Genomic DNA, 15068 nt, shown 5'->3' on the forward strand with positions numbered 1-15068 from the left:
CCACGTGGCGTGCAGGCGCAGAAGCGGGAGGGGGCGCGCGTTGCGCAAGAAATCAGTTCAAACTGATTTCTTGGTGCGACAGGCCGGTCACATGAGCGGTTTGCCCAATGAGGGCGAACCAGCTCAGTGACATCACTGGCACATCCCTAGACGGCGCGCGTACCGTGGCCAAAAACCGCACCCGCTTCAAGCGGGCGACATCAAGGCCATGCATGCCTCTACACGGGCGAAGGCACTATGGACCTGGCCTTACTGTGCACATTGAGCAGACAGCAGAGGTGGGCCTGTTACCTGCCACTGAAAGCGTGCTACTTTTGGCAGTGCTGGGATCTGTCCAGGGATTGCAGAGGGATTATGGGAATGGGGGAGTAAATTATGTGCAGACTAGCGTTTGAAGAGACTGCGGTAAATAAAGTGGGAGGGCATAAAGCATACATGCTGTTGACACAAATTCACATAAACTTAATAATGATAGAGAAATGAAGAAAGATGCTTTTTGAACATCATAAAAAGGTGGACAGAAAGAAAAACAATGTAATATATTTACAAATACTTTAAATGAGAAAACTAGGATTTCACAGTTTCAAAGTATGTGGGACTACACCTTTAAGTCTATGAGGTACTCCAACATATAAAAAGACCAATTGTATCATTTAATGCATTCAGATTTCCATAAGCCAAAGTGAAATTATGTTCCAAAGAAGGTTTTATGAATTGTGCAGATTGAAAAACTTACTGTGTGGCTTTGACAATATCCCATGTGCTATAATCATCCATGTGGCTTTTACGTCCAACGGATTCACTGCTGTAACCATGGTTAAAATGGCTCTGAGTCTTGATTTCCTATTAAAACAAAAAATAGATTTTCAATTATTAAAATAGCTACCAGTTAATTACATTCTGCTACTGTAGAACTTATTTCTTCCCATCAGTGCTTGTGGCTTTCAGAGTCTCAGCGATGCATTAAAGCAGCAATACTACTTTCCAATTTGTATTTTTGTGTTTATTATTTCTATATGTAAAGCATGCGACGATGTATAATTCTACATTTTTACACAAGATCGTTTGGTGCCCCCGTTATAAATCTGTCAAAATACTGATTGAAGCAGCCATTATGTTAGAGACAGCCAGGGTAACTCAGTAGCTACAATGTGTCCGGATATTACAAAGGTAATATCTATTGTTACAGTTTACAGCTCAAACTGCTGGGAATATTGGCAACAAATAATCACAAACAGGAATATGTTGCAAAGAGGCGGGCTAAAGCCTGCTGTAGAAAGCAAGGATAAAAAAACTCATTCAAAATGGAAGAGTTGAATGAAATTTATATATATATAAAAAAGAAGAAAAAGGAGTAAATATCTAATATTACAGAACTGATATATTTATATATATTTTAAAAAAAATACACCATTTAGGAAATTGCTTGGATGGCTCCTTTAAAACATGTAATAGAAATCAAAGGACACTTTAAAAACAAATCAAAAATGGCATAAGTGCATGAGACTATGCTTACTTCAATTAGACTATGTATATGTAACAATAATTATTTAGACACCGTTTAATTCAACTTTAAAAAAAAAAGTGCCCAGATTTTTCCAAACATTTTTTTTTCGTATACAATTCAAAGTGGTATTACCAAAAGATCACATCTTCTCCAACTCAGTAGACAACTTTTTTTCCCCTTCAAACCAGACACCGAATAAATGATGTACAGTAAGGAAGAAATCACATTGAACAGTAACCATGAGACTTATACTCTCACACTGGTTCTCCAAACACGTTCCAGTCTCTCACACCTCCTCACACTGTTTTAACTGCCCATATTAATCGTCTGGGAGTGAACAGCCAAATAAACATATTGATCATGTCCCCATTTTAAACAAGATATTGTTCATAGCGCTTAAAAAGCACCAAAAACAATTAGGAAACGGCACAATATTGTGTCTATACATGCACTCTAGGGCACAGCACAGAATATAAAAAATGAAAATTAGATCGTTAAAATAAAGTCAGGTTACACAACACATTTTTATTTGCTTTTCAGAAGTAGGTGCTTACAATTAAACCTGTAAATCAACACACACAGTTGGACAAAAAAAAAAAAAAAACTTGAGAACCAGACAGAATTTTTAGGAGCCAATGAGTGTGTGTACAGTAGGGGGGAGCTGCATGGCACCCCCCATCCTCCTGACAGCAGCTCTGTGCGTCAGTGTGTGTGTGTGTGTGTGTGCGTGCGTCACACAGTCACCGGTGCCTCCAGTAACAGCACAACCTTTCCTTGCGACAGCAAAGCAAGATAATATGCATGGTTGTCGGTGAAATAGAGAGATACACGCACACACATAACCAAAACCAAGGTTTGAAGAAATGAACTTGCGCATGAGTCTGCAGTGAAAAATATATATTTGAAGTCTAAGAGAAACACCAACGTTTCGGTCCTACGCAAAGTACCTTCTTCAGGGTTGTATACATGGGAACACCAAGACTTTTTTATACCAAACCACCAGAAGTGAAAAGAAATACAAAAGACAGAAAAGCCTGTGAAAAACAGAGTCACATGATCCCTCTAGACGCATGGGTGTGCAAACTTATCTTCATGCGCCCCCCCTTTCTCCTCTCCGGCTCGCCCCGGCGTCAAATGATGTCGTGGGGGCGTGTGACGTCACGTTGCCATAGCAATGTGATGTCATATGACCCGCTGCGTCATTTGACGCCGTTTGCCATGGAGACGTGTAATTGGATCCAAGGAAAGTAAACCAGTTACAGAGGCCACACGCGATCCCCAGCATTTTAAAACGCCTTCGGGGAAGTGTCAGCCTCTAACCCCACCTCCAGACAATCTAGCGCCCCCCACTTTGCGCACCGCTGCTCTAGAGAGTGGGAAAATGAACGAATGGATACGTGGGGAGGACTATCAGACCTTTAAAGAACAGGAGAATGGAACACGCGAGATCGATAAAAAAACAAAAATGATATCCTTCCGGTATCCAAACACTTCAATGGTTGTTCGTCGGGTGATATCTCACATTTGAACTTTGTGGGTATCGAACATGTACCTATCCCATCCGGGAGGAGGTGAAGGGGAGGGGGGGGGATAGACTCAAACTCAACAGAAGAGAAATGTATTGGATACATGCTCTCAATACTCTATCTCCGATGGGGATCAATACGGAGTGGGATAGAAAACATTTTCTATGAACTAGCCCATATGTCCTGTTCTTGCCATGTGTCCGATAGTCCCCCTCTTTCTGTTGTGTTTCTCATTTAATGTTGTGCATACCTGTCATGGGAGAGGTGGTTTGGCCCGGGATTAAAGGGGTTACACCCCATTTGGCCACCTCCTGCTCACTTGGGAAGCAAGGGGTTAACTGGACTGTGGTCCAGTAATGTGTTTTTACCCTGCTTCAGAACCCCAATGTATATTCCCCTGTAAAAATGTATTGTCTCATCCCAGTGTTTGCACCAACACATACACTAGGGTTGATGCGGGAGGGAAGGGGTTAATGTTAATTCAGTGATTATAGCCCTTTGTTCCCTTTTCCCGCCTTTTCAGGCTCCAGTTTGCAGCCTTCCATAGGTCGCCATTGAGGCTCCATGCATTCCAATTACAGAAGTAGCGGTTTTGGACCTGTTTTTCAGCGACGACCAGCAGGTGGCGTCCGAGAGGAGGAGCGGCGGTTTCCCATTGTAAGTCAATAGGGCCATTGACTTCAATGGGGATTCCTCGACGCCGGCCTGCAGGAACAGGTTGGCAGCCATCCAAACCGCAGACCGCAATAGCGGAAACATCTTCTAAAAGAGAGCTTTGATCACTGTTAGTTCAAGTTCAACGACAAGTGGCGTGGGAATCTTCGGTTCTAGGGCACCTGGGAATAAAATTATTTTTGCCCCTAGCCCCTAGGAGACCCCCACACGACCACCATCGGGTCCGGGAATGAGGGACCCCCGTAAAGGGTCGAGCGGAGAAAGAGGGTCACGCCATTGACTTTAATGGCGGAGCTGAGGTCCCATTGAATCCAATGGCGGCACTAGCCCATGCATTGTTTATGGCGGCGCCGGCCATTTATTCCAATGGGGAAAAGACGCTTGGTGTTAAAACGGTCCGAAATGGTAAAAAGTGTAGCCCATATCTCCGGTTCCGGAGGGACCAGACGGCTGGGAGTTGGGTCGCATGCAGCCACGGTTCCGGCTTGAATGCATGTCCATTTCCAGCCCTCTCCGAACAACCCGACGGAGTGTGGGCAAATGTAAAGATTTTTTGTTTTTCCATAGACTTCAATGGCGGCGTTTCCCCATTGAAAGTCTATGGCGGGGAAACCATTGATTTCAATGGGGAAAGAGTTAAAGGCAGAGATTCATTTTTAAAGGGAAGAATACTGTATTTTAAGTGTTTTAACCTGCATTTGTGTATCTCCGGTTCTGGGGGTCGCAGAGGGCTGAAACTTGGCCACAATGAAGATGCACTTCCGGCAAGAAAAGCTGGCAAATACCAGCCCACTGGGCCCAACAGAACCACTTATTTTAATATGTGAAGATATTAAACTGTGAATGGTATTTTGGGTCTGACATGAGAACGCAGAGCCCATCTGCTATGTTAATAGGTCAGGAGGGCAGACAAATGGTCTAGCATAAGCCCTCTGATCAAAGGTTGACCGCTCTGATTGTATACAATAGGACGGAGGAACAAAGGGGCTGAGTGGTCTGTAAGTGTCATAATTCACACTTGCAGCTAAGGGAGATTCTACTTCAAAGGAATTTGCTAGCCAGCCAGGCGCCCCAAGGTTAAGGAATAGGACAGATTGTATATAAACAAGGCTCAGCCTATGCCCATTGTCTTTGTGTCATCTCGAGATTGCTGTATGAATTGCTAATCAAGATTCCTGATTATTTCATCATTCCAATCCTAAGTAAGTGTATATTTTGTCTGTTATTTGTATATCTTGTGTGTTCACTTTTTCAAGGAATAAACTATATTTATTTATATCTTAGTCGTGTTCAGTTCAACCCAGGTATTTTGGGTGAATATTATAGCTTGTCATAAGTTACCGTGACAATACCATTGAAGTATATATGATGGTATGTTGAGTAACAGTATACTTTTCGTTTGCAGTCTGGTTAAATTTTGAACTAAGGATGTTTTTTCAGCTCCACTCTATATGTAGATTTTCCATTAGTGGATGCTTTAATTGGTATATATGATACCATAATATTCCAAATGTTTGGTTAATATGCAAATAAAAATTAGATTTTCATTATTATCCACTTTGAGGATTATTGGAGTTATTGTTACCTCCTCATTTAATTATTTTGAGGTAACCCTAGTCTCCAGTTTATTCGGTTTTCAAAGGGGAACCAGCTGGCTTAACGATTTCCTTTGCAGTAGCTTGTCACAATGTCTTTGATCCAAGGATCTTTTGCAACAGTTATTGCATTAGACTGCAACTGTTGCAGGTAATGATATAGTATCAGTTAGACCTGCTTGCTTTGGCACTTTGTTAGGAACCAGCGGGGCACATATTGTCATTTTTAGATGTGCTAACAGCCGCAATATTTAATCATTATTGGTTCCTATTTGTCTGGTAACAGTTATTTATTATTTTTTATTATTCCTAGTTTGCTTTTGTTCCAGTTCGTTATTCGTAATTAGTAGTAATTTTTTCCTCACATTTTGGCATTCTCCATTTTTTTGATCATTATTATTGTAGATTAGATTTTTATTTTTTATGTTATTTATCTGTACTAATATTTCTTGTATGGTTGGGGTTCCCGATGGAGGGGCGGCCACCTTTGTGGTCTGACTCATGACTCATTATTTCCTGTGTTGGCGGTCATTTTACCTGGCGGGACACAAGCTGACACGCTTCCGCCAGGGATCCTTTCCTATATAAAGGTTTCTAGTTTACCTGGAGAAAGCACTCTTTGCTAAAGCGCCAGTCCGGCGAGAAACACATCGGAGTGTCTTTTAAGCTCTCCATGGGCAATTATTGCTAATAAAACTTTTTTTTTTTCACATTTGATCCTGCCTCCAGTTCTCTATGTTGCAGTGCTCTATGTTTTTTTCTATTTACTGCTTGGGAGACTGAACGAGCAGGGAAAATAGACAGAGACAAAAAGACAACCTTAGGCTTTGTTCATAGTGCAGGATACGGCGCGAGCTACATTGGTCGTGCCAAAACGAACACTAGGACGCCAGTGCAGGGAGAGCGGCACGTCGCAATACAAACAAGTTTGTATTTGAAGCGCGACGCCGGGAGGAGGAAGCACGGAAGCAAGCACATTCCACTATGGACGCGGCCTTTAAAGACTGAAACCTATAAAACGTTCATTAATGGGGAATTGTTTAGCAACAATAAACAAATTGCAACATAATATAAATCACTGTAGCAATATAGCATGAATTAGTTCAAACAAAATATTGCTAGTGTGTAACTGTTTGTATGCTCTATAATCCCACTCTGTCCAAAGTACTCAGCACCGATGTCACAGCTATCCGGTTTGTGCAGCAACCGTTTGCTGCACCCCTCTGGTGACTATGGAAAGATGTAATATCTGGCTGTGCAGATAGTGTGGCAGTCCTGGTGTCGTCCTGGTCCGTGGTGTACCAAATCAGTTGGACCGTAGCCTTCCTCTATCACTCCGAGAAATCCATACAATGAAGTATGGGCAGTATTCACCACTCAGGGAAGTCAGGGACTGGTGTACAGACAGCCAGTGTCACTGCTATCCTCTTTATGCAGCATATACCTATGACTCTCTGGTAACTACAGAGAGGTCATATTTGATTGTGCAGATAGTGTGGCAGTCCTTGGGCCATCCTGATCCGTGGTGCACCAATCGGTTGGACCATAGCCATCGGTCACTCTGGGAAGTCATAGATTATTCAGCTGTTGATACCACGACTTTCCATTTTATGCAGCCACTTATCATTGACCATTGGTGACTGGAAAAACAAACATCAGGTATCTGCATACTGTAGTTAATCCAATATTGCTGGTTATAGAAAATAACTCCATAGTCACTAGTATGTTATCAGATTACGTAAAAACGTAGCATCAGGGCTGAAAAACAATTAAAAAAAAATATCCTTGTTCAGACCATTAGGTGGGTGCTCAATTTATAAAATCAGTCTTCCCTCTAATTGCAGGAGGCGTTAATCTCTTGGTAAAATTCAAGATGTGCACAATAGGCACATATCTCGCAGTACTGTATTCAAGTTATGGTCTCTCCGGCGAAAATATATCACAACTGGTTTTGATAAGAGTTCATCATTGACACAATTTCCTGCCAATGCCTTCCTTTCACTGATCTATGCAATGCCATGCCTCCCTTCAACATTCTGCTGGTTTTTTCTGTGTAGTATAAACTGCAATGACACTTGATAAAACAAACTTTGAACATTTTATGAACTGCGAGATGACAATCTTCATTTATGTCCCTATCAATGAATGGTTGTACTCAGTGTCACGGGAGACCAGTACTTTAACACCAAAACCACCGGGATCACTAGCACCAGGGAGGACAAAGTTGTAGAATAAAATGGGGTTTATTCTGGCACGCCAGCAGACAAACAAAGATGTACAAAACATGATACAATACCAACTGGGGGGCTGGGGAGTAGACTCTAGTCTCGCTAGGTGCAGGGGCCTGCTTCAAGAAGGCTTGTCCCGTCCGCTTCTCATCCAGGATCTCAGAGTGCTGATCACACACAGCAGCCCCTCTGAGATATCTCTCCAGCTGGTCACTGTAAAGATCAAACTCCTTTACAGAATGTCTCTCAGTGTGTTAGCCTCTCTGCTCTCAGAGGCTCTCTGAAGGCAGACCTCCACACTCCTGCCCAGAGTGTCTCTCTGGAAGTAGAACTCCACACTCCTGCCCAGAGTGTCTCTCTGGAAGTAGAACTCCACACTCCTGCCCAGAGTGTCTCTCTGGAAGTAGAACTCCACACTCCTGCCCAGAGTGTCTCTCTGGAAGTAGAACTCCACACTCCTGCCCAGAGTGTCTCTGTCTGTTTAGCCTCTCTGCTCTCAGAGGCTCTCTCCAGGTAGAACTGATTCTCTGCTCAGCAGCACCCCTTTATATATCCCTCTGTGGCTATAATTTACATGGGAGATTCTACTGGACAATTCAAGCACAAATTAAGCACAGATTAAGTTATTGCCAAAACAGCCTGAGGGCATGCTAAAACCCATCCCTGGTTGGGAGTCTGTGCCAGACAATGCTTTCCCTTCCAGATCTGATCAGTAGCCTTCCACCTTCCCCCAAAAGTCCAGACACCTAGCTGTCCCTAATCCTATAGAAAGTTAAGTGGCTTGCCTTCTCCATAGAAATAAGAAGAATAGTGATTCACTAATGGTGGAATTGCATTTACAGGTAATAACAAATACAGACTTTGAAATACATTTACACATCCCTGTCCTTCCCCAGATGTTAAATACCTTTTGGCCAAAATAAGCCTTACAATGGTGGCCAAATTAGATAGATTTAGGGGTAGCTAGCTGGGCTTCATAACTGTTTTGTGATGCCAGCAACCCCTACCATCACACTCAGTACCAGGGACAATTCATTGGCAGTTAATACATGGCATTTGAAGGCATCTTTTGGTCAAATCAGCCATTGGTTTTGGAGTAGCATATTTGTCTACGGAGTCAGATTGTAGAAGATTGCTGCCACAAGAGAGGACGATCTTTGAAAAGGTGTCCAATATTCGTGCCACTTTAAGATATGCCAGTGCTCAAGAATTTTCACCTTAAAAAATGTAGGCCGTAGAAAACAAAGTATTTGAAATGCAGACATGTTTATCTTCTCAACGAGCATCCTGTCTAGGACCCAGGAGGTCATGTCCATCCAGGGTCAGCACCTTCCTAATTCCTGCATTAGCTTATTTTGTGGCATAACACCTTTCAATAAAACACAATCACTTTTTCAATAAGTACCTAGTTTATGGTCATCTTGGTAGATTAGCATATCCAGAAAACTAAACTTGATTCTTGCTCAAAGAAATGGAAAACCTAACTGTAGAATCAATGGTATTAATCTAATCAATTAATTTCATCAGGGTATCCTCTATACGTTCCCACACTGGAAAAATATTGTCGATGTAGCGTCGCTCGAATGTAATACATCCAGAAAGTACAGGGTCAGAGTAGGTGAGTGTTCATACACATCCATAAACAGATGGTATACTGTATGACGGGGCTCATTGCTGTGCCCCATTGTGTTGGTGTTCGTGCATTCTTTCTAATTTAAAACGGTTTCTGTGCAAAAGGAAAAATCAATAAGTAAAAGCAAGTAACTCACTGGGAGGTCCAGAAAACGTAATCTTTCCTTATTTGGTGAGTATATAGACTAGACCTATCAAGTGTGACTAGCAACATATCATCAGTAATATGGTCAAGTTCACTGGTAGAATGGATTAAGTGTGTGGAATCAGACTAAAGCTGTAGGGAAGAAAAAAAAAAAGTCAACCAAATTGTGACAATGGTTTGCATAGGGATTCACGAGTCGATATAATTGGTCTACCTGGTGAGGCTGTAAGGGACTTCTGGTTCTTGGTTAGAATGTATATATCGCAAGTACAGCAGGGTATTTTTGCATCAGAAATTCTTTAGTCCACTCCCCAAACCAGCCACTAGTCAAGTCCATCCAGATTATCCCATCAATCTTGGTCTTATATGACCAAGTAGGGTCCCTAATCAATTATATATAAGAAGTCTTGTCCTCAAGTTGGGACAAACTCGCATAAGAGGAGTTTGTAAGATGCATAATTCATAATAAACTATGACTCCACCTTTGTCAACAGATTTAATAATAATTTCCTTGGTGTTTCTTAATGGTTTAATGGCCACATATTATGCGATCATGATGTTGGAATAACTCACTTTGTTTACAAATAAAGTCTCATGCATCATCTGTGATGAAATCCCTAAAATTGAAGATGTGGGTTGGTATTCACTGGATTAAATACACTTTTTCTTTTGAAATGTAAAAAAGGATGTTGTAGGCACTTGGGTTTAAAAAAAATCATTTGGTTTTAATTGCCATTACATTTTAAACAGTCACTTCTGACTCAAAAGGCTCTTGTTTGTGGGTAGGCACAAAGGGTAAACCCTTACTAAAGAATAAACTCTGCCATAGAGGAAGAACATTAGGTATGATTATATAAAACTAGTTTCACGTCCAAAGTCTTGTTCTGTTGTATGCTTACTTATGTTTTCTAACAACTTCTTCAAAGTGCAGGTCTCCTCCAAGACAGAAATACTGTGAGGAGTCGCCATCCTGGTGGTCGCAGACCGTCTCCTCACCTCAACAAACCTTCCGTGACAGACACTCAGAATGCGCGGTCTCGTGGCCCCACTACGCGAGCGGATCTTGCGTGGTCTGATTCCCCGTCCGCGGATTCTGTCTCTGCCCCCCGCTCTGACGCACGACGGGTACGTTCGTCCAGCCTCCCCGCTGACGTGCGTTCCAAGCCCCGCCTCGGTGGTGGACAGGACTGGCGTGCCTCGGGCCGGCGGCGCGCGATCAGTCCCGCCCCCATTCACTGTAGGGATGCCCAGGACCAGCGTGGGAGTGACGCGCTCCGCACTCTGACCTCTGTGACACGCGTGAGTCGGCGAGCGATCAGTCCTGCCCCCATCTCGGATTAGGCTGCATCCTAGGGCACACCTCCGTGCACCAGCAGCCTTTTGAGGTCTTCTTCCTTGTTCCGCCCTGGCTGGCTATTGGAGGCTCCTCCTATATATATACACACACACACACACACACACACACACACACACACACACACCTTCCTGCTGCATTCAGTCTTTGCCGAGCATAGCCTAGTGTGACGCTGTGCCTTGCTGCATTCCAGCTCCTGTGACCTTGCCGTGCCTGTTTAACCTCTTATTGCATGACCCTGCTTGTCTCTTGGATTCCGCACCTCTCCTCTCCTGATCCGGCTACGAATGACCACCCTCCTGTCTCCAGTCCTGACCTTGGCTTAGTACTCCAACGATCCGATACTCTCCTATCCTGAACCTGGTTACGTACCCCAATGATACGCTACTCTAGGTTGAACATTCTCCGGTCTCTCACTTCATTTGTGTGGGTTCCATTCAATCGTCTCTCCCTTCCTCCGCTATATTCACCTCCCACCTGTGTTTATTTTCCACACTTATTAAAATACGACTCCGGAGGGATTATGATTATAGCCTACCTGCATTGTGATTATGGAGCGCCGGATACCTTAGATTACTCCTATTCTGAATTGGATAGAATCTGACCTCTGAGGAAGTTATAATTAGAATGAAACGCTTAGGGTGGACATCAGACTAGAAAAGGACTGTCAAGCTTTGGTGTACTCTGATGAACTTTCTGCAAAGGATTGAGTCCTTCCTTCCCAGAAAACTCCATTGTGGACAGCCACCACGGGTGGATCCCCAGCGAAGGAGGGAGTACTGGACTTTCATCATTGCCTGACCCAGGGTGATCCCACTGCTTGAACCCAAATTCGGTTTGTGAGTCAATTAAAAAGCAATAATGTTATAAAGCTATCTGCACTATTCCGGTGTCCTCTATTTTTCATGTTATGGGATCTTCCTCCCCACTTCCTGTCAATCATCACCATTGAAACATCATATTAGGTGATCAATTGATAACCACAAAGCTATCGCTCATGGAAATGTGAGTGAAATACAGATAATTTACCAAAAACCACTATTATCAAACTTTTTTGCACTGTGTGTAGGTTTATCTTTTTTTAATATACCCTTGGAGGAGTGCGCTCCTGGTCCTCTGTCTTCACAACCATATTTGGACTTTGAGTCCACTTCAGGAGCGGCACCCATTTAGAGTTCTGTATATATTTAATTGTCACCTTCACCAGTGTGCTCATTGGTTTAATTTAACTATATATCAGTACGGTATTTGTGCTTGAACCTTTTTGTCTTCATCGTCTATGTGAAGTACACAGACACGATGGTGAAGATGGCATCTGTCTAAGTACTGTATTAGAGAAATGAAGTCGAGTGTGTTTATATGGAGTCAAATTTTAAACGTCATAAGAAATTTTTTATTTTATTTTAATCTTTCTAGTCGTAAATGTCACATAAGTGGCTGATTTACGACAGTGGTGGGCTTATGGTATTCTCAATGTAGAAGAGTTAGAATATAAAGCCCTATTTTTTCATAATGAGTTAGAATGCAACAAGGTGTGTTTTGGGACCAGACACGAGTTTATCATCTTTCTACACCAGTAACCTCTCTGGGAAAAACCTATGCCATATAGTAACGTACTACAGCTACATTAATCTCAACCACCCCAAAGGCGGAAAGCCTTTGGCACAGTTGAAGTGCAGCTAAAGGATGTGAGCCATTTGCTGATGTTAAAAACTGCTCTATTTCAAATCTGAAACTCACAAACTCTTAATCCCTTGTACCCAATTTTCCAACTCTATCTGTCCATGAAATGTCTGTGAATTGACTGTATACGCCTGTTCGTTTTTTAATGTTACCATGTATTTTTATAACTCTGTGCCCAGGACATACTTGAAAACAAGAGGTAACTCAATTACTTCCTGGTTAAACATTTTTATAAATAAATAAGTACTGCATAGTGTTTTCTGTTTGTTTAATTCCATTTTAAGAAACTGGTCTGTATTTATAACTATGTTCTTGTAGGAATTATCTTTGTAACCTTAGTGCTGTATTTAAATATTAAACCAAAACTTTAATGAGTGATGCTTTGGGCTCTGAATTAACTGTTTGCACACTTTGTAGAAAGTAAAGTACATTATCAGACACATTTTGTTACAACAGATGTGTTAAGGGGATAGTTTTTTTTTTTTTTTTTTTTTTTTTTAATAAACAGTGACCTTAAATCCTGGCAGATATATAATTTTGTCTGCCTATTTCTTGGGTGGTGGCAGTGGGTCTTATTGCAATCGAGTAAGGGGTAAATATTAACTTATTTGAAGTTCCTTGAGGAGGCGAAAGGCAAGTTGGTTAGTTTAGCTGTGTGCATTAGCCCTGGTTGCAAATCCAAGTCACGTGCTCACAAGTGTGCTGTTCGTGACAGACAGTATATTGGGATAGAGTGAGGGGAAATTTTTAATTTGTGGGACCTTTGCAGAAGCTGAAAAGTGAGCCAGATAGGTATCTCTGTATTAACCCTTTTCCCATATGCAGGTCACAGGTGTCCCATACGTGACACACACCCTTAAAAAAAAGTCCTTATGGCTGTGCAATACTATTGTGATAAAAATACTTCACATCTCTCTCACTTACCAATAGATCAGAAGGAACCAGATTGCATCATAAGCGCTGATGCCGAAAAAATATTTGAAATGATAGCTTGGAACCATTTTTTTAACACGATGACACGTTTTGTTATAACTGGTCCCTTTTTGGGGGCAGTCAATAGTCTTTACAATAGTTCATCAGCAGCCATTGGGACTTGCTCAGGTAGATCAGTTACTAAAGATCAGTATACATAGGAGGGAGCAGGCAAGGGTGCCCCCTATCCCCCATCTTATATGAACTAGCACTCAAAAATCTAGTTATAGCCTTATAGAATTTACTCCCTAGTCTCCAGATTGGGGCACAGAAAGTCCAAACAGCCTTATATGAAGATGATCTGATCCCCTTCTTAAACCCAGTCAGATATGTTCCGAGTATTATTAAATAATATCTACTTTTCCGGTTACAACAAATTAACAGGGATCAGATTTTTTGGTTTAGAAGGGGAGAATTATAAATGTATACCAGCGTGATCCCATTAAAAATAAGCTTAGGGTCACATTAAGTACCTAGGTATATTTGTCCCTCAAAATCTCTAAGATTTATTCTCAAAACTATCTACCTATTATTCAAAAAGATCAAAATCAGACATATTATTGGTAATCTCTTGTTGATTGGTAGAATTGCATTGGTGCAGGTGAGCCAATTCCCAAATTGATATATTTATCTCAGATGCTTCCTTTGCTATGTATATAGGTCCTGTAACAGGTAATTCCACACAATAGAATCCATTACAGGTGGAGGAGCTAAAGAACACCGTACCAGGTTACACCCCAGGCTCCCTGCAGCAGAGGCTCAGACCTCCTGTGAGCCACAGGTATTGCACCACACACACAGTAGCCTCACATTCTCCAAGGGGGTGGGGGAAAGTGCGCTACACTAACAATTAGAAACTTAAATTGGTTTCCCAATGTCTCTACGACACTTAGCACATGCTGTCCTGGCTTCCCTACCCAGAAACATCAAGAGGAAAATCCTCTTTGATACGATAATAAATTATACAGTTTGTTCTTGTATAGCGCCGACAGTGTACGCAGTGCTGCACATAGAATGTATGCCGGTACAATGAGTCCCTGCCCCATAGAGCTTACAATCTATTATTTTGGTATGGTGCCAGGGCCACAGGGAGATTGTGATCTTGGGCACACTAAAGGTTGACACCAGGATTTGTACCAGGCTCCCTTGCTTCAAACTCTGTGTGATTGTTTTCAGGGTCTCTGTCTTTACTCACTGAACCACTCATTCAATGTTAAGAGCAAGAAAAAGTAGCAGACACATTGAAATTTCCCCCTAATAATTCATCCTGCTTGCCATTTACTGTAGAGGGAATCCCGAATTCGTGGTAGGACACATGCATTAAGTCTATGCCGATTAGGATAGAGCAGGCATATACCCTATATATATTTCATTCATAGACAAACAACCATAATGTTCTTGCTTTAGATACTGTCAGAGACATTTGCTCTTTCCAATATTTATTTCTCCCTCATCCCCCATGTATCTACAAAGAAAGCACTATATCTTTAATCCATGATCTAGTGTTCCAAACCTCAAGGGAAATCGTTTAGACTCCATTTTAAGATCAAACCAGAGTTATGGGGTATTTTATACCCTCGGCAGTTATGTACCTGATAACATGTGGATTTCATATTTTCTACTTCATGGCCTCTTGAAGGATCTAATATTCAAATGGTAAATGTATTAGGTTTTCGGTTTCATTTTGTAAACGGCCGGTATTTATGCACTGTATGCCATTTTTAATATTACATTTTACGAGTAAAGGCTGA

General features: G+C 41.9%; 1 protein-coding gene across 1 annotated transcript in view; it reads right to left on the minus strand.

Moving 5' to 3' along the window:
* The window catches only part of ZDHHC17 (zDHHC palmitoyltransferase 17), an 86532-nt gene that overhangs the window by 57890 nt on the left and 13574 nt on the right, over window positions 1-15068 (minus strand). Inside the window, exon 2 of the mRNA XM_075600207.1 lies at window positions 737-843. Coding sequence (XP_075456322.1) covers window positions 737-843 — 107 coding nt within the window. The remainder of the gene's footprint in view (window positions 1-736; window positions 844-15068) is intronic.

Source organism: Ascaphus truei, chromosome 5, assembly GCF_040206685.1.
Source record: "Ascaphus truei isolate aAscTru1 chromosome 5, aAscTru1.hap1, whole genome shotgun sequence".
NCBI lineage: Eukaryota > Metazoa > Chordata > Amphibia > Anura > Ascaphidae > Ascaphus > Ascaphus truei.